Source organism: Enhydra lutris, unplaced genomic scaffold (genome assembly GCF_002288905.1).
Source record: "Enhydra lutris kenyoni isolate GAN:26980312 unplaced genomic scaffold, ASM228890v2 scaffoldscaffold1, whole genome shotgun sequence".
Classification (NCBI taxonomy): Eukaryota; Metazoa; Chordata; class Mammalia; order Carnivora; family Mustelidae; genus Enhydra; species Enhydra lutris.
This window is the reverse complement of record NW_019154085.1, coordinates 83,537,871-83,559,126: the sequence shown is the minus strand read 5'-3', so window position 1 is coordinate 83,559,126 and position 21,256 is coordinate 83,537,871. Positions and strand designations below refer to the sequence as shown.

General features: G+C 37.8%; 1 protein-coding gene across 1 annotated transcript in view; it reads left to right on the top strand.

Annotated features, from left to right (window-relative positions):
- The first annotated feature begins 13,344 nt into the window (after window positions 1–13,344).
- The window catches only part of LOC111145945 (activin A receptor type 2A), an 82,919-nt gene continuing 75,007 nt past the window's right edge, over window positions 13,345–21,256 (top strand). The window contains exon 1 of the mRNA XM_022501264.1: window positions 13,345–13,542. Coding sequence (XP_022356972.1) covers window positions 13,488–13,542 — 55 coding nt within the window. The 5' untranslated portion in view covers window positions 13,345–13,487. The remainder of the gene's footprint in view (window positions 13,543–21,256) is intronic.

The following is a 21,256-nucleotide window of genomic DNA, read 5'->3' as shown; positions in this document are numbered from 1 at the left end:
CCATCCAGGCATCCTGAGATCTATTCTTTCACATAGATAAATGATAGTCCTACTGTCAAAAGACAAAGAGTAAAAATGCATTTTAGTTTATAACATTTTTCCTCTTTTATATGAATTAAAAGATATGTGCATAAATTATGAAGCTTTGTTGATGAGCTTTAATATATAAAAAAATAACTTGTATGACAATAATAGCACCAAAAATGGGGAGCAGAAAGGAACTAACTAACTAAATAATTTTGTACATTAATGTACACTAAAGGGACTAATAATTTTGTACATTATTATAATTAAGCTGGTATTAATCTGAAGTAGATTGTTTTAAGTTAGCATGCTAATTGTAATTCCCATGGAAACCACTAAGAAAATTAATTCCAATCATATAATAGAAGAAACAACAAGGGAATTAAAATAGTACCCTAGAAAACACCTAACACAAAAGAAGGCAGTGACTGAGAAAGAAAAAGACATAAGACACAGAACATAAATAACAAAATGATAAAGTAAATCCTACCTTACCAGTAATTATGTTGAATGTGAATGGATTAAGCACTTGAATCAAAAGAGGGAGATTGGCAAGATGTATTTTGAAAAAATGACCCATCTATATGCTGGCTATAAAAGACACACATTCGAGTCAAGAAACAAAGAGGCTGAAAGTAAAAGAATGGGGAAAAAAATCTCTTTGGTTACTGTTATCAGAGACCTAGTAATGAAAAGAGACTTAGAATGGCACTAGTTTTAAACAAAATAGACTCTATGATCAAACTGATGACTAGAGTCAAAGAAGACATTTTATAATAAAAAGTGAGTCAGTTCATCAGGATGGCATATCTATTATAAATACTCATGCATCTAGCACCAGATCTCCAAAGTATGCAAAGTAAAAGCTTACAGAATTGAAAAAATGGACAATTGAAAAATACTAGTTTGAGATCTCCATACCCCACTTTTAATAATGGATATTACAAAAAGGAGAAAACCAAGAAGAAAATAGAAAAGTGTAACTACACTACAAGTCAACTACACTACAAGCCCTAACAAACATCTATAGAACACTACCCAAAAACAGAAGAATTCACATTCTTCTCACGAGCACATGGAATAATTCTGCAGGATTGACCATATGTTAGGCCATAAAACTAGCTGCAATGAATGTAAAATAACTGAAATTATAGAATATAATCAATGGATTGATATTAAAAATCAATAACAGGGGCACTTGGGTGGCTCAGTTAATTAAGCAGTTGACTCTTGATTTCAGTTCAGGTCATGATCTCAGAGTCCTTGGATCTAGCCCCATACTAGGCTCTGTACTCAGCAGGGAGTATGCTCTAGAATTCTTTCTCCCTATCCCTCTGCCCCTCCCTCTAAAATAAATAAACACATATTTTTAAAAAATCAATAACAGAAGGTAACATTGTATGTCAAGTACTTCAATAAATCAATACCAAAAAAATCAGTAACATGAAAAAATTTAAGAAATTTACAAATATGTGGAAATTAAGCAAAACACTTGTGAGCACCAAATGTTCAAAAAAAATCACAGGGAAAATTAGAATATATTTTATAATAACTTACATATTTTAAGACTATGCTATTAGATACATTTAAATGTAAGCTTATATTCCTATTGATTCCTTATTATGAAAAACTATTTTTCTACAGTAATACCTTTTGCCTTAGAGTTTGCTTTGCCTGATATCAGTTTAGCTACACTGTCTTCCTTTGGTTATCATTTCCTGTTATATTTTTCATATTATTATTTTCAACCTTTAATAGTCCTTATATTTAAGGTATATCTTTTTTTTTTTTTTAGATTTTTTATTTATTTGACAGAGAGAGATCACAAGTAGGCAGAGAGGCAGGCAGAGAGAGAGGGGGAAGCAGGCTCCCCGCTGAGCAGAGAGCCCGATGCAGGGCTCGATCCCAGGACCCTGGGATCATGACCTGAGCCGAAGGCAAAGGCTTTAACCCACTGAGCCACCCAGGCGCCCCTAAGGTATGTCTTTTATGAGCAGCATATGATTGGTTATTGTCTTACTCTACTTAAATCACAAAGATGGTCAAATTAGACAGAATTAATCCAACTACTTAAGTGTAATTATTGATGTATTTGTATTTAAATGTACCTTCTTACTATATATTTCATATTGTACCATCTTCTTTTAGATTAATCAAGTGTTTATTATTCCATTTGACCTGTCTATTGGATTGTTAGTGATACATTTATTATTTTGTTGGTTACCCTAAAACAAGAGATTCCAAGATTCTTTTTTTGTTCATTGCAGTCTATTTTAAGTTTGTACATTTACAATTTCTTGAATATTATTTTTGTGTGTTATGTGTTAATCCTATAGCTATTTTAAAGTCCATGGTGCATTACTCACTATTATTTGTATTTAGATTTACTCATTTACTGTTTCCTATGTTAATATTTTTCCTGCAAAGTTTAAAGATGTTATTCCATTGTCTTCTGTATTCCATGGTTTCTATTAAAAAGTCAGCAATCCGATGAAGTCTGCTCCTTTGAAAGTTATGTATATATAATACATATTTATATTTAATACTTACATATATATTTTTCTTCTACTTTCTTTTTTTTAATATTTTATTTATTTATTTGACACAGAGAGAGAGAGAGATCACAAATAGGCAGAGAGGCAGGCAGAGAGAGGGGGAAGCAGGCTCCCTGCTGAGCAGAGAGCCCAATGCGGACCAGGACCTTGAGAACATGACCCGAGCTGAAGGCAGAGGCTCAACCCACTGAGCCACCCAGGCACCCCTTTTCTACTACTTTCAATATTTTCTTTTAATCATTGTGTCTTAGATGTCCCACTATGATACTCTAGGTGTAGCTTCCTTGTATTTATCCTGCATGTGGTTTATGGAGTTTTTTGAATTCATGACTTGCTGTCTTTCATCAGTTTTGTAAAATTAGTTGCCAATAGATTCAAAATGTTGCTTTTCTTCCATTCATGCTTTCCTATTCTTCTGGGACTCCAATGATTGGTACATCAAACTTTTAAATGCTGTTCCATATAATTCTTATTTTCTCTTCTGTATTTTTCATCCCTTTTAAACTTTATACTTAAATTTGGATATTTTCTACTTCTCCCTTAGTTCACTATTCTTCTTTCTGATGTGCCTAATATACTATTAACCCATCTTAAAATTTGTTTTAGTTCTTGTAACTTCTCCTTTTAGTATTTCCATTTGGTCCTGTTTTTCACACAGTTGGTAATTTTTAAATCGGATGCTAAATGTCATGTGTGAAAATTTACAAAGACTCTATGAAGTTATCCTTTTTCCAGAAAGGATTTAATATGCTCCAGTTATACAAGGTATGGATTGATCACATTACTCAAGTCAATGCTGGGTTTCAGACTTTGTTAGCTTATTGATTTCCAGTTTGTTCTAACTCTTAAAACATAGCCCTTGATTATTAAGAAGTAGCATTCTTAGATTCTCCTCTAAAATTCTGAAGTGTTTACTTAGGCTCTAGCACCTTGGTGGTTTTTAAATTTTCATCTCTGTCTCTCAAGTTCTCCAAAGCTGTCAAAATCTCTGCTCTGCTATTTAACATCCAAAGTATTCCTTTATACTTAGTTTCTCTGCATTTTACCCTGCACAGTTTGGGAGTCAGCACATGCCTTGAAGGGACATTATTCATAAGTTTGAGCTCACTCCTCTGTGGTTTTTCTCAACTCAAGTCCCAATCACCTTGGTAGCCTCAAACTATAGCATCTGTCTCCCTAATCCAGTGAGACTGCCGTAAGCCCAGGCTGACACTTTCTTATTGGCCTCTATTACCCATGCCAGGAATCTGCCAATACAAGTGAAAAGCTGAAGTGAATGTGGCCTCGACTCATTACAGTTTTCTCTTCTCTGAGATCTTGGATCCTCCAGTACTGGCTTCCTTAGTTCTTCTCTAGTGACTTCAAATAGTTGTATATATTATTTGATATATTATTTTTCAACAGGAGTTAAAATATTACATGCTATTCTATCATAGCTAGAAGTGAAAGTTGAATCATTCACTTTTAATTTATAATTTCCATAATCTCTACTTTCAATATAGTCTTTCATTTGTGGTTTTAAAACTGGAGAGTTAAAACTGAGTCAGAAAAAGTATGACCTGATTGAACTTGGAATAAGAAAGATGAGTCAGGAAAGCATTTATTCAAATATGGAATAAAATTTATGCAATTGTTGTTTATCTTTGGTTAGCCTAAATAACAAAGGGAATGGATTCCTGAATTATGTAGGTATTAGACTAATATTCATATTCTGTGTATCCCAGGTCTAATGTCAGTACTGAACAACAAAATTAAAACACCCTTTTGGTTTTATAAGTATAAATTTTAGTTCCTTTCTATAGCATATATTTTGTATTCCTTTTTGAATTTCTAACATATACTACCTCTTTACAGAAAGGTAAGTTTGACAGTTTGGTATGTACTTTTTTTTTTTTTTTAAGTGAAAGAAATAGGTCTCCTTCCTATGTTGTGTAGGTCTTCTGGATAGGACATGCTCCATTTAGAACTCTGCTTCCTGCTTGGAGGGGCAATTAATATGCTTACTACTTGAGAAGCAGCATGGCTCATTGGACTAAGCTTTGAGTTTGGAGTTATAATCCTACTTCTGCTACTGATTCAATTTATGTCCTTGGGCAAAACATTTAACCTTTGCATTTGTTCACCTAAAAAAAAAAAAAAGGAATAAAATTATCACTTACTTGCACAAGTAGCTAGTAATAACTGATTTTGAATATAAAGAAATGCATACAATATATTGTGACTAGTTAAAATTACTACAAACGTTCCTACGATTCAGTTTCCCCTAAAGCCTCAGTACTGCTTTGATTAAAATTCTTCTGATCTAAGTTAAAATGAAGCACAATAAAGTGCAGTTAAGTGTTTTAATTTGCATGCTTAAACAGATGGGAAAATTCAGTGTAGTTTAGCCAGAAAAAACAAAATTTTTTTTAGAAATAAAGAGAAAAATATGGGGCACCTGGGTGGCTCAGTTAGTTAAGCATCTGCCTTCTGCTCAGGTCATGATCCCAGAATCCTGGAGTCGAACCCCACGTCGGGCTCCTTTCTCAGCCGGTGTCTGTTTCTCCCTCTCCCTCTGCCTGCCACTCCCCCTGCTTGTACTCTTTGTCTCTGTCAAATAAATAAACAAAATCTTTTTAAAAAAGAGAGAAAAATAATTTATTTCCCCACTGTTTATTAATTATAAAAAGTATTATGTTATACACATGTATTATTTTCTATTGCCTAAGTGCAAAAATTCACATTTACACATAATAATAATAAACTCACATATATTCTTTTCTTATTTATAATATTTCAGAAATGAAGTTGTAATAATAATTATTGTTAAATTTTATGATAATTTTATCTCAACAGATTTTTTTAATGTCCTCACCATATCATAAAGGGAGCAAATATTCAGAGAATTCCTTTGCCTGATACTTTATCTTACTTTGCATAATGCATGTTTCTGAAAAAAAAATGTAAAGATTGACTTTTTTTTAATACAGAGAAATTTAAAATATGCTTGTACTTAGGAAAGGTGCCATTGAAAGGAAGCCTTAAAAAGAATGCTTTTAAAAGTTAATAAATCATCTTTAATTTATTTCACAATTTTGAGCTTAATTTAGAGGACAATAAATTGACTCTCTTTACCATGTATCTCCTATAACTATTTTTTTTAAAAGATTTTATTTATTTATTTGAGATAGAGAGCAAGCCAGAGAGAGAGGGAGCATGAGCTGGGGTAGGAGCAGGAGGAGGGCAGAGGGAGAAGGAGAAGCAGGCTCTCCAATGAGCAGGGAGCCCAATGGGGGCTTGATCCCAGCACCTTGGGATCATGACCTGAGCCAAAAGCAGATGCTTAACCTACTGAGCCACCCTAGCACCCCTCCTTATAACTATCTCTAGTACATTTGCTGTTTCTCTGAGACTCACTTCTTTAAATCTACAAAATGCTAATAATATCATCAAAATTACCCATTTAACAGAGTTGTGATGAAAATCAAGTAAGTATACCTGACAAAACTTTGACAACCATTTGTCTTGTTGAAGATAACATTGAGGAATGCTATCATCCAACAGACTCCAAGAAACATTTCTGTATTCTTGACGTCTTAATGTTTTTACTCACTTGTCTGATAATTGTTACCATTCTAGGTAGTTTCAACCTCCTGATCACTGGATCCTTTGACATCCCATTTTTGGATCTCCTCATTGCCAGAAAAAAAAAAAAAAAAAAAAAGTTTTTTTTTTTTTTTTTTCTATCACTGCAATGGTAGCTCCCTGGCCAGACACAACTGTCCCCCCTCAAAACCTTAAATTCTTATTCTTAGATCTTAGCTCCTATCTTTCTAGTTGCTTAAATATTGACTAGGAAGTAACAAATCCTCTTAATGGTGCCAGCCAGTCTTCTAAGCTATGCTCCTATTACTCGTCTACCCACAAAAGCCTCTTCTAGACTATACGTTCTTCCTCCCCAACTCAAATTCCATTATTGGGTGTTTCAATTCAGTTTCCACACTGTTCTTGTTTTTCTTTTCTTCAAAATCACTTAACAAACCCAACCATGGTAGAACTCAGTCATCTGCCTGACAACTCTGTGCCTGAAACCCTCTGTGCATTTCAGGCAATAACCACTCGCACAGCTGTACAGACTGGAGTAATGCCAAACATGAACTCCAACCTCAAACAGGTAATCAGCCCTGAGAATCCTACCACAATGCCTTGCTCTCCAACCTCATTTAGAACTATTTCACAACTTTTCTTCATGCCTCTTCCACTTTAAGCTGAAAACTCGCTTTATAATTTGTGGAAATTAGAGCTCTCACTGGAAATACCATCATCCACCGGTGACTAGTTCTGCAAACTCACCTGCTTCTGCTTGCAATTTCTTCTTCTTGCCTGCCTCAGTCTGATTTCTGCCGAAATGGCTATCAAGGAGACGGATTCTCTCTCCATGGTGCCACATCCAATGGTTCCTTATTTTTTGCTCTTCAATTTATTGATGTCTCCAGATGACTCAATATTGTTCCTATCTCCGTTTTGTAGTACACTCTCATATATGACATCTTTCTCAGTTTTTATCTCATCTCTCTGGCTGCTACTTTTTCATCGCCTTTCCTGGCTCTTACTCTTCCACTTGCTAAATTTCTTCTCACTGTCCACTCTCTATTTGGATGCTTTCATTCATTTCCATGGCCTTAAATACCATTTATGTGCTGATAATTCCAAAACTTAGATCCGTAGCATTGCCTGTTCCTCCAAACTTCGGTCAAATCCAATTGCTTACTTTACATCTCCATTTAGATGTCTTGCAGGCATCTGAAATTCAAAGTTTTCAAAATTGAGTTTTTTACTATTCATCTCTCTACTCCCTTCTCTATAATATACTCCCTCTAAATCTTTCCCATCTCAACAACTAACACTACCTCTACACATTTGCTCAAGAAAAAAGTAGGAGTCATCCAATTCATCAGCAAATCCTTTTGATTCTTCTCCCAAAGTCTACCTTGAGTCTATCCACTTCTTTCCATAATACTTCACGGTATCATAACTTCTTGCTAAACTTACTGCAACACCTTTCTCACCAGTCTCTCTGCTTTCTTTGGTAATTTCTTGCAACCTGTTCTCCATATAAGCATAAGAATAATCTTTAAAGGACCTAAGTAAGAACACATAACTTCTTAGCTTAAAAACCTCCAATGCCTTGATGCTTCATTTTGAATAAAATCCAACAACCTTACTTTGGCCTATAAGATATTATTGTCTGGGGCTTGTATTCCTTTCTCTCCTTATTCATATCACTGTATTCATAACCATGAGAACCTCCTTTCAATCTGGAACACATCATAGGCTTTGTACATACTGTTCCTCCTTAACTAGCTCCATTCATGGCTATCTCCTTTTCATCTTGTGGGTTCAAGTTAATGCCATTTCCTTAGTAAGTCCTTCCTGACTCATTCTCTCTAAATAGTGTCCTTTTCCTCTCCAATTCCACCACTCTTCTTTATTTCAGCACCCTGTCTGCTTTTATAAATAATCCTTCCCATTTCATAATTACTTGTTTACTTGCTATTTTTCTGTCTTCCTTATGATACTGTAAGTTCAGTGAGGGCAGAGACAATATCTTCATTTCCTTCATTCCTTTACAACCAATACCTAGGACAATCCTGCAGCTAATAACTATTTGTTGAATAAATGCGTACCACAGATAAAGATGGGTAATGTGATGGAAATGACTGATTCTTATGCAGTCTTGCATTATAGAAAATTTTAGGACTGGAGCATCAAAGTTTTATTCAAGATTTTAAGCATTTGTCAAAAAGGATGGAAAGCACTGTTTTTGAGGGACAGTCTTAGGTATATAGTCTGTTTTCTACTCCAGTGCCTCTCAAGTTATTTATGGTGAGTTCCCAATCTATGAGACTTTCATAAAATGCAATTAAAACTGGATTACGAAAAACATGACATAAAAACAAAATATAAGCCAATTTTTTTTTAAGATTTATTTTTACTGATTTGACAGAGACCACAAGTAGGCAGAGAGGCAGGCAGAAGGTGGGGGTGGGGGAAGCAGGCTCCGCATTGAGGAGGGAGCCCTACGCAGGGCTCGATCCCAGGACCCCGAGATCATGACCCGAGCCGAAGGCAGAGGCTTAACCCACTGAGCCACCCAGGTACCCTGTTTTTATTAACTTTAGACTTAACATTATTCTACTAAGTTTCTAGAATTTTAACTAGAAACTAGGGAGACAGGGGATAGGGAGAGAAGAGAGAATCTTAAGCAGGCTCCATGCCCAGTATGGAGCATGAGCCTAGGCTCTATCTCCTGACCCCAATATCATGACCCTGAAATCATGACCTGAGCCAAATCAAGAGTCAGCCACTTAACTGGCTGAGCCACCCAGGTGCCCTTCTACAGAACTTTTTAATCGGTTGTTGTCAATGTCTATGCTAATCTCATTAAAGATCATCAACAAAGTTTGAGACCAAGGTTGGTTTGAGAACTGCTTTTGAGTAGTGTTTTTTGAGTAGTGTTTTTGAGTAGTGTTGTTTTACTCCAACTTGAATGAATGACCGAGATCACTGGGATTGATTTATGTACTGTATCTCAAAGCTCAATCTATCCTTTGTTACAGAAAGAAGAGTTGAAAACTACTAGAAATAAAACAAAACTAAGAAATAAAGTTATAAAATTCATAAACCAGTTGAAGAACTTAGAAGTAAAATAGAAAACTATTAAAGTTCTAAAATTGTAGAAATTAAACAGAAACTAAGTCTTTGTGGTCATGAATATAAATTGTGGGGTGGGAATTACCTTCCCCAAATACTTGACCAGATTTTGAAGGAGGTGAGAGTGGGAGAAAAGTCAAATATCCTTGGGATAATCCAACAGGAAATGGTTGTTATTTTTATTACTAATTGGGTTAATACAACCTTTTTATCAAAGTGCTGGACATATTATTTCTACCACAGCTAGTTTCTCCTAACTCTTCTAACTCATTTTCCTGCCCTAAAATAGTCTGCCTTAATGTTTTTGTCCCTCATCCATTCCCACATCCTTATTCTTCTCATTATCTGTCTCCCCCTACTCCACCATTGGCATAGTGCAATGCTATGACTAGACCTAAGTAAAAAGGGAGGAATAATAGTAGCAAAATCTAAGATATAGGGAATTTAATTCCCATGTTGAACATTTAGGGAGAGGAGAATGTTCATGGGAGATATGTTATTATTTGCCTTTCTTTGACTTAGCATGTTACCAAATTTTTCCCCATGTATTATGCCTTACAGCATTGGTATATGAGAAATTCATTACTTATGCCACTTCAGGAATATGTTATTTGCAATTTGAGCACAGGAGTAGACTTTTATAGTAACTTTATAGTATACTTTAATATACAAATGTATACTTCTATAGTGTATAGAAAGCAGCAGAAATACTTTTAAATCCTTCAACTAAGGGAAATCCAACATTCTTCATGCTCCAAAGGAATTTAGTCATTTTTCTGAAGAGGAAGGAAGAGAGATTTGGCATGTCTATGCTTATATGTGGCTGTTGGTATGTCTAAAAGCAGGTGAATACCTTTCAGTGAATTTCTTCACAATATATGGCATACCATCCAATCTCAAAGGCAAGTTCAAATCTGGCCTAATTCAATTCCAGCCCTATTTCAGAGCTGAAGATTTAAACTTAATCCATACCTTTTTGAGCCAGACGAGTTCCTAGCAAAATAAATCATCCTTTATTTTGGAAGCAGTCTATAACACTTGTGTACCTCTGTCTCCTCATCTAGCCAACACACACTTGAATTTCTAGATTAGATTGGCCTCTCAAGATTCTTTCAGCTGGGAAAGACTTGCAGTTCAATTGAGTTTCTTGTCAGAACTCTGGACCTGAAATTCTAGCATTGGAGTGGCTATAAGCCTGGGTCTCAGGTATGGGGATTGAGTGGTGTTAGGTAAAGATGTTTAACATATAATTGTCTAATGCTCTGGAAGACCAAAGTTCCTTTCACGTTTCTTCCTAAACTCAGCTTGTACAGCTTGCAGTGTTAGAGAGATGTCAGATTTGTAGATTAAGAGAAAGTGATTCTAGAAATAGTAAAGAAAGAGGGCCAGTAGGGTTAATTGCTGCTACCTCTGTCTTCTTTTTAAGCTTTGGAATTCCAGTGGGAATTTAGTCACATACTCTGTCTTATTGGGTTAAATTATTTTTAATTTAAAATTAAATTAAATTTTAGGGACAAAATAGGTAACTATTGTTAGTGGATATTAATAACTTCTCGCATGGGGTTAAACTCTTTATAAGTGAGGACTTCAACTTGTTGCTCCCTTTTCATACTACAGAAACATGTTTTTCTTCTTCTCATGTTCTTTTACTGGCGTATTTAGGTGGTAAAATAAGGAATATATTTTCGAGTTTTAGTGCTACTACTGGTTATTCCAGTTATTCCACTTGCTCTGGTTTCACAATTCAAGAAATATGGAAGTGATGCAGAGATAAGACAATAGTGAGGCCTGATCCAGGGTATAACCGACATCAAATTCCTGAATGATCTAAATACACTCTTCCATTCCTGAAACATTAGTGGCAGCTCTTAGTGCAACTAGAAAATGGAAGAAAGTTTTTATCTATTCTTCCAACCAGCTCACAAAGTCCAGAGAATTTCATAATATGAGATCATTTAGACACCTTGAAGACCAATTTGGGGCTTTTCTTAACTGTTGCACAATTATCAGTCAAATTCTGAGCATCACAACTTGAGAACTGGAAATCTTGGAGAGAGTTTAAAGAGTCACAGTAATTACTAATAACCTTGACAAGTTGTAGAAATGGGCAGATAATTACAGGATGAACTTAATAGAAATATAGAGTAATTTAGAGGAAGAGAAAAATAAAACACTATAAATACTAGAGGGAAGGCTTGGCTTTGTGGGAAAAATGTGGGAATCAGTAAACCACCAGTAAAACATGAGTTAGCCATACGGCACAGTTGCTTTATTATTTTTTATTAATAAAAATAAAAAAATTATAGAGTACATGCAAGAATTTTGTGTCTAAGAAAAGGCAGTAACCCCCTAGTCATCTATACAATTATTTAGTAACCTATCACATGCTAGACACTCTGAGTGCTGGCATAAAATGGAGAAGACTTAGGATCCCTACCTTCACAGAGCTCGCTAAAGTGTGGTAAATGAGAAAGCTAGTACCTTTAATACTGTCATTAGTTTGTATTCTATAGCCAACTTCAAGTACAGCAAATACTGTGAGTTCCTTGAGGTAGGGATCCTATTTTTACATTTGGGATCCCCTTCCGTGCCTAGCACGGCACCTTGTAAACAATCGACCTGGATTAAGAGGTAAAATTTAAGCCTCCAAAAAACTAAAATTTGAAAAAGTAAACACTTGTCTGACCATCAAATATGTCGATCGAAATGCGCAGGTTTTCTTTGGCACGTAATGTTTGTGAACCCATTACGTGCAGAACAGTCCTCAACACATGCTTTGTGTATAAAAGGGATGGTAGGAATGGACTCAAGTTGCACACCGTGATAATTGCCATGGACATCCTGACCGGACTGACAGCCCATCCTCCGCTAGTTTTCCCCTTTCTTTTCTCTTTTAGCTGAAAGACAAAACGCTTAAGCAGTAGGTACAGGGGAGGGACGCGGACCTAAGACTTCGGGGCACAACCACCAGCTCGCGCGCTCACCGAGCTCGTTAAGGCAGCTTCGCGGGCGCGGCAGACCGGCTCACACCCCTGGCTTTCCGGCGCCCGGAGTCTCCGCGCGGACGAGGCGTCCCCCCAGAGGAAAGACAGGGCGCCGCAGACGCCCCTCGGAGTCACCGGCCACCCACCCCGCCTCAGGCTCCGGTTTCTCTTGGGTTCCCATTGATCAGGCTGGTGTACGTTCCAGAGAGGCCAGTGGGGCGCAATTAGAAAAACGGGCACTCCACGTCCCCGACTGTATCAAGTCACCCACCCACTCGAGCCCCACAGCCCAGCAGGCCAAGCAGGCCGGACGCCGAGGCCTCGCGGTAGCGAGCCTCCATCCGCCCCGCCTCCTCGCCCTCCAGCCGGCCCCGCCCTCGCACTCACCCCTCCCCCGCTCCCGCCTCGCTTCCCCAACAATCTCCTCGCGCTCCCGGCCCGGCACGCGCGCTGCGCCGGGCCGCCTCTGCCGCCGCCGCCGCCGCTGCCCTACCGCCGCCGCCGCCGCCGCCGCCGCCGCCGCCGCGGCGGAGCGTTTCTCCGCGGTGCCGGGCTTCCAGCTTCGGACCGGAACCGGAAGTCTGGGGGGCGGGGCCGGCGGAGGCCAGGGGACCGAAAACGCGGCCGAGCCCGGAGCCCGGAGCCGGAGCCAGAGCCTGGACCAGAACTTGGCCGCCGCTTGCACCGCTGCCGCCGCCGCCGCCCGCTGCTCCTTCTCCGCGCCGCAGCTGCCTCGGCCGCCACGGCCGAGAGCTCGGCCGCCAGTGGTCCGCGGACTTTGGGTGTCCGGGTTGAAGGTCGGTCCGGACGTCGGACCCAGCTCGGTTCCCGGACTGTCCGGGCGGCAGCGAACGCCACCGCCGCCGCCTCCTCGTCGCCTCAGCCTGGCGTTTTGTTCGGAGAGACCCGAGAGGCGAGCGGAGCTGACAGTGATTTTGACAGTGATTTAAACGCGCTTTTGTTGTTGTTGGCTTCGTTGTTTGGTTTTGTGTGTTGTGCGTGTGTGTGGCGGTTTTTCCCCCGTGGTGCATTTTTTTTTTTTTTTTAATTGTTGTGCTCCCCCCCCCCTTTTTTTTTCTTTTTCTTAACCCCGTGAACGTTTTTTTGGTCGGGGCTTCCGAATATGTTTTATGACGGTTGATTTTACACCAGAAGGTTTGTCTCCGAGGAAGACCCAGGGAACTGGATATCTAGCGAGAACTTCCTACGGATTCCCCGGCGCCTCGGGAAAATGGGAGCTGCTGCAAAGTTGGCGTTTGCCGTCTTTCTTATCTCTTGTTCTTCAGGTAGGTGCATGGAGCGTGGCGCGGCAGGGCTGCTGCTGCTGCTGCCGCCACCGCCGCCGCCGCCGCCGCTGCTGGCGGCCGCAGTTGTTGTTGGCCGCGGTTGTTGTTGGGTCGGCGAGCTCCCGTGGAGCCCGGGGAGGTTTTCCCCGACCTGGAGCCCCTCGGCTCCGACCCCCCAGGTCTGATTGTGATCTGGACATCTCCATGAATGCTTCTCGTTTTGAGTTAGGTTGGCGAACTGATAAGAGTGGCTGCTCTGTTGTGAAAGTGAGAAAGTCATGGTTTGTGGCCATAACATTGGATGACAGCGCTGGTTGGGTTGCAGTTAAGCCACAAATACCACAAGTGACAATCTATGCAAAGGTTTGAGACCCGAAAGGCGTTTTCCAAAATGCCATTTAGTGTGGCATTCTCCAAAATAAGGGTATTTTATTTTAATGGTCTTTTAATTAGTGCTTCACCAGTGACTATCACGACAGAGATCTGGGCAGTTGTTACTTAATTTTGACCGTGAGAAACAATGCATCATATCAGCAATTTCATCTGGGTCTCCCCTTATGTTTTCTTAAACTTCAGTGTCCAGCAGTGTTAAAAATAGTTATAGTTGTTGTTGTTGGAGTATTAACAATAACCTAGTGCAGAAGAGGTATGCTGCTGTGTTGGTAATGTGCTGGCTTTCAACCACCATTTATGTGCTCTTTTCTGGCATAGATTTTGCTTACCTACGGAATACTTATTTTAAACGCGTTGTATTGAAGCATTGTTTTTGGTTTAGAGCAGCCATTTGAGATTGTTCATACTGTCAAATACACTATAGTCATAAAATAGGTTGTGGCCCAAGGTTGGAAGAATAATTAGGTCCTTTTATATTTGAAATTTTGATTTTGTGAGAACGTTCTATGCTTGCAACCAGTGGTTGGAAAACTAGTCTTTTGTATTTGAAATTCTGTAAATGAATGCAACCTAGCTCAAAGGTGTGCAAATGTACATAACAGGGGAGTTAGTTTGATAGATGAAACAATTTTAAAGTCGCAATGGATCTCTTGTTCATAAAATTCAATATATTCAGTTACTAGGTTGTGAGAGAGAATTATTGGGGGGGGGGCGAATTGACAGGTTTCATGGCCATGTCTTTATCTCCTTTGCTAGAGGGAAATTAGAGGGTGTTAGTCTTTTCTTTGTGTACCTCTGTTGTGTGTGTGTGTGTGTGTGTCCATCTTCCCAACCCCCTCTTTTAATAGAATCTTTTGTAATGTATAGAATTTTGCTGAATGGTTCATTTCCTTGTGGTTAATAAATGGATAAAGTCTAGTCTTATGTCTGTAGTGGTATTGATCAGTTCCGGGTGGGCTAAATGTGTTGTGAAATGGCGATCATTGCCAGAGATTAACCAAAGAATCATGTCTGTTTAAATGGAAGAAGGAACATGCTTAAGGCAGGCTGACAGTTCTTTTTGTGCGCGGTTTGGGGAGGAAGATAAACAATGGTCTCTCTGAAATGAATGAATACCTTGATAACATTAAACCTCTTGCTTTTGTAACATGACTTAACTGTGTAGTTTTTATTTTTCCTGTAGTACTCTCTCTTCTGTGTTTCTGTATGTTCTGGTTGGTGAACTCCTCTTGTTCAAATCCCTTTCTCTGATCTCCTGCCCTTGAGGAGGAGGGGCATCATGGCCACTGACCAAGGAATTGTGGACATTATTCCCTCCCAAACCCACCTGAATCACACTAATTGGTGAAGGGGGTTATTCTTGAGCAGTCTCAAGGTATTACTTCTGAGAAAGCAGGCTGTCGCTACAGATCTTACAGCTTCCTCTGCTTGGTTTAGAAGTAAAAATAATAGAGCATTAGTTTTTTGTAGGATTATTTTCCGTGGGCCAGGAGGTTAATAGCTAAAATTTTGAAATACAGTAGTTTTCTTGCTGTAGAGCATATATATACATATATATATATATATATATATATATAGCACACAGAATTACATAAAACTGGTAATAAATGTTGCATAGTTTTTTTTTCAAATAATTCCTAGTTGAACTAAAATATAATTCTATTGAAGATAATTGAAATCATCTTAAAGACTTTAATCCATATTTGTGTATGAAGATTTTTAGTACCTAAAATATCTGATTTTTAAAAAGGCTTTGTTATGAATTAAATACACTTTAAAAGATTATTATGTTTCTTTTCTTAATTGATTTTTCTATGTAATATGTAAGCGGGCATGCTGGAAGCATGAGGATGACTGTTTTCAGAGAATTTAAAAATTTCTCAAGTTGTCAGCTTTTTGTTTCTGGATATTTGATTTTTTTTTTTTAAGCAGATGAAAAATAGTAGTAAAGAGCTGTTGTAGTTCAGGTTTTTAGGATGAATGTTTACTGTTTTCTTTAGTATTTTGCAGACTTTGATTTTCAGTTTCTATCCCATGGTATATATACTAGAAGACTGATTTTGCATACTAATCCTGTACGATATGACCAAGTATATAATTTCTTAACGTAATTCCAGAGGAAACATTTTTGAGTTATTCCTTCATCCTCAAATGCCTTCAGATTCCTTCTGTATTCGGATTTTTTCATTCTTCTTATCCTTCCTCAGATTCTGTTTCAAAACACAAATGTACTTAGATTTTTTGTTTGTTTTTAAAGCATTGTGGTTAATTTGTATCTTTACCATTTGTTAAACTGTGAGTTTAATACTTGCTCTAGTGCTTAGGTTTATGCTACCTAGAATGATGCAGCTACTGTGGTATTTGAGTTGCACTAAGTTGAGAATTTGTTTGAATTTCTGTGCAGACTGAAGCAGTGTGGTCCGTATATTCAATGAAATAAGAAATGGAGATAAAGTAATTTTGTGCATTTCCTTTACTTCACTTAAGCAATAGAGTGTAGAGTGTGTGTGTGTGTGTGTGTGTGTGCACGCACGCCTGTGTATGTTTGTGTGAGCGAGTGTATGTGCAGTTGGAGGGAGAATTGGCAGTATAGTGAATCTTCTGAGACTCCACTGAACTTTGGCTAACAAGTGATAGATATTAAATGCTTTCTTTTCTGCAGGCAGAACTGCTTAAATGTAGTCTGTGATCAAATTCAAATACAGTATATTAGAACATCAAAACTAGAAGAGAAACAAAACAAACTCCCTCCCCTACCAATTCTTGTTGAATTTTTTTCTACTTGTAAGCCAGTATTTCTCAAGTTTGGGTGTCTTTTGCTCTCTGCCCCTACACGTCTCCCAGGAGACATTTGAAGACATATTTGGTTGTCACAACTGTGGGGTACTATATGCTACTAGCATCTAGTGGGTAGAGGGCAGGAATGCTGCTAATCATCCCATAATGCACAGGACAGCCTTACACAATGACGAGTTACGTGGCTCAAAATGTCGATAATGTTAAGGTTGAGAAGCCTTACTTTAAACTCTTCATTTTTAAAAGTATTATTATATTAGTAAAAGGGTCCTGCTTTCCATTCCCACAGTCAATCATCCAAATTTTATAAGGATATGCTGTTGATCTTCAGGTGATTTTGTATTGAAAGCTTTCATCTTTCCATTGTCTTTTAGAATTAGAATGATTATATTAGAAAAACTGACTGTTGGTGTACACGTTATTTCATCTTATGATATTTTAATAAAAATAATTTGCTGAGTTTTGAATAAACTCTCCAGACCCATTGCTTTGCTATGATGGAAAGCCCATGAAGACTGTATATTCCAGTAGTTTCTTTGCTGTGATAATTATCTTTAAGGATATTTCCTTTTATCCTTATTAAAATCACTGTCTGGACTGTGTGGTGGCAGCTGGGTTGTATGTGTGAGAAAGAGGGAGAGAGAGACTAACATGGTACAGAAAAGTTTTGTAAGTTTCATATGGAAGAAATAAGTACACTATTACATGTGCGTGAAAGGTTTCAAAGTATAAATTCAGGGTTTGTTTTTTTTCTTTTAAGGCTATTTTTTTTTCTTCTGTTCTTTAATTTGAAGAAAATTTTAAAGTGGTTTCTTTTTTTTTTTTTTAAGATTTTATTTATTTATTTGACAGAGAGAGAGAGATCACAAGTAGGCAGAGAGAGAGGAAGGGAAGCAGGCTCCCTGCCCAGCAGAGAGCCCGACTTGGGGCTCGATCCCAGGACCCTGGGATCATAACCCGAGCCGAAGGCAGAGGCTTTAACCCACTGAGCCACCCAGGTGCCCCTAAAGTGGTTTCTTTTTTTTTTTTTTTTTAAGATTTTATTTATTTGACAGAGAGAGATCACAAGTAGGCAGAGAGGCAGGGAAGCAGGCTCCTCGCAGAGCAGAGAGCCCAATGTGGGCCTCGATCCCAGGACCCTGAGATCATGACCTGAGCTGAAGGCAGAGGCTTTAACCCACTGAGCCACCCAGGCGCCCCCTAAAGTGGTTTCTTAATTACATAGTTTTCTGGAGAATGATTGGCTGGGTTTGGTTATCATTAGACTCATTTTATACTAATTAATATTCTATGATCTATCATAGACCCTTGTCCTTCTTAAGGTTAAAAATTGACCATAATTAATAAATGCTTACTTTGTTTTGAACTCTGGTTTTAAGGAAGTGAACCCAGCCAGGATAAGAATTAAAGTGAAAAAGTGTAAGTAGCATTATACCATTGAAAAGAAAAATCCTGAAATCACTCCCACAAAAAATATGCAAATAAGCTTCATACTATCTTTGTAACACACCTCCCCATACGTATATATCTTTGGTACTACTGACATCTTCACCTTTTGGGTTCACTGTTTCATGAGAAGTAAAGCATAACTAAACCAAATGAGATTTTAATAATCTCTAAATGTTCTTTTATATTCTAAAATTATTTTCTTGCTTTTTTACTTTTGTAAGTAGTATACTCTTATTTCTCATCTTTGTTGTCTCAAAAGTCTGTGATTTGTATTTGTCTTTTCATGCTGTCTTATGTTGCTAAGTGTCCTGCATAGTTTCTCTTAGATAGTAATTTAGGTAAGCTTAGCAATATTTGATATTAGGGTCAGTAGTACTCTTTCACTTTTTATTCCGTTATTCTGTAACTCATACTTTCTTCCATTTCCTTTCCATTCCCTTTCCTCTTTATGCCTACTTTGTTTATATTCTTTTTTCCTTCTGTACTTCCCTGTTCTGTGGGCTGCTTTGCTTGTGGAACCCACTTGTTGCTTAGCATCAGGTGTGGCTCAAGAGGGCTCACACATGGGTTAAATGAAAACAGATTCAATTTAGAATGTTTGAGAATTGACCAAATAGTCTTTTCTACTGTTCTTTCATTTGTTGGTTTCTGAGATATCACACACACACCTGGGAGTAGTGTTACTCTTTTGGAATCCAGTGGTTTCAATTATAGATTGCTCTTATAACCCTTTTTTGAAGGGGGGAGGGGCAGAGGGAGAGGTGCAACACAGGGCTTGATCTCATGACCCTGAGATCACGACCAGAGGGAAAATCAAGAGTCCAGCACTTAACCCACTGAGCCACCCTGGTGCCCTACTCTTACTCCTTTTTTAAATATTTGGTTTTCTTTAACTCTTTGCTGCTTTCAGAAAGTCTGTTTTTTGTTATTGTTCATTCATCATCTCTGTTTAAGCCAAAATTTGACCAGACCAGGGAATATATTTATTGCCACAGCTGGGACCACATCAGACTTCCTCTGTGGTAGATTTAATTTTGTTAGGTTATAATGCTCATGTCTAGACAGAACATTGATTTCAAATTGACTATTGAACATGAAAGTTCCAGTAATAGTGTATATAGGAAGGAGAAGAAGTCAAGAAGGTAAAGAAACTACTGTAGATAACAATTGACTTTCTGTCATTCTCCAACTGGATTTCTGTTAGTCACTTTCATATATCTAAATGCATCTAGTATCCCGTTTTGTTTAATGAAGGTTCTAAAAGAAATGTATTGTCTTTGAGGTTGGATTTTTAAAAACTGTTAGAATGGTGGGCTTAAAGGAAAAAATTTGGAGGTTCTTTTGGATACTGGACAAGAATGTGATCACAGTGGTCAGTAGACTCTCGTTCTGGTGTCAGCACTGCCACTGTTCAGCTCATCTATCATTTTTCTTACCTGAATTATTGTAATATTTTTCTAGTTAAGACTGGGTTCCTATCATTGCGTCCTCTCCCTTTCTGTCCACGTATAACTTCCAATTGACCTCATTAAAAAATAAATCTAAATATGTCACTCCTGCTTTAAACATTTCCCTGTAAGTCACCTTTAGCCTAAAATCTAAAGTCTTAGAATTGCGTGTACTTAGAACGGTGCTTTGTCATTTGGTTCGGCTTGTGTTCTTTAACCTCTTGGTATAGTGGCTTGCAGGATGGGTTCTGGAGTTAGACTTCCTTGGTTTACATCCTGGCTTCTCAGTTTAACCTTGGGCAAATCACTTTACCTTTTGTGCTTCAGTTTTATCATCTACAAAATGGGGGTATTAATAGTGACTACCTCAGAGAGTGGTTTGAAGATTAAATATCACATAAATACTAGGTATTCTGCTGTGTCTCCTCCTTAGCATGAGTCCTATATTCCAGCTATACAAACTTGACTCGCAGTTTTTTGAATGTGTCATCCTTTATTGTATATCAATATGGTACGCTTGTATAGGTTAGTTCTTCCTCCTTTACCTGGCTAACTCCTTGTTTTTAAGACTAAGACTAAAACTCCTTGTTTTTTAAGACTAAAACTCCTTGTTTTAAGACTAAGAAGTATTTTTATGCCACCCAACCCATATTTAGTTGCTTTCTATTCTAAATGACCTTTACTCCAGTAATTACTGCAAACATTTATTTACCTCTATACATGTTAGACCGTGAGCTCTTCGAAGACATCTTCTCTTTATCTACAGACGCAGTCCTAGAACCTGGCACACAATAGGTGCTGAAGAAATGTTTAGTGAATGAATGAAGTGAATTTTTTTCATTTCTGGGCCTGGGTTTTCCATTTATGTATTAAAGCAATAAATTTGAATTAGATTATTTCTGAACTTTTTTCCTTTTCTAAAAGCTTTATGATTCTATAACCTTAAGGTTAGAGTTTAATAGTGATATTTTATTAAGAAAAAATGATTTTGCTGGTTGTTTTTGGGTACCTTAAGTTCTGTTCATTTTTTTAAAATGCTGTGTTTCTGATCCTTAGATAAAATCTTTTAATATAATTTGAATCACACAGTTTAGAAGGCATTTTAGAGATCTTCAGGTTCTGTGTCTTTCAGCTTTTTTGACCATAACCCACAGAAGGAAATACACATTGCATCATAATGCAGTTCCCATTTACATAAATATGTGTATATATCAGAAATAGAAGTTTTGTGAACTAGCTCTTACTGTGTGTAAGGCTTTTATTTATTTTTATATTCTGTTTCACTAATTTTTTTATTGTAATCCATTAATTAATTCAGTGATCAACTAATGGGTTCTAAACTCCTAAGAAATAGTGACCTAGTTCAGCAATCCCTTATTCTCTCTATCGAATTCTCTGAGAAGGAAACTGCATAGTAAACATGTGCAGTGAAAAGTATGTGTACCGAAAAACATGCTCATTATTTAATCTACAATAGAGAATGTGTACTTAGGTACAGAATATAGGGAAAACTGGTCCTAAGAGAGGACATGGACCTGCTCTGGCTGAGCTCTTCTTTCTTATGGATTCTCTGCATAAATTAAGGATACACAAAGGTGCTAAAACAAAATTAGATTGTAATTTTGAAG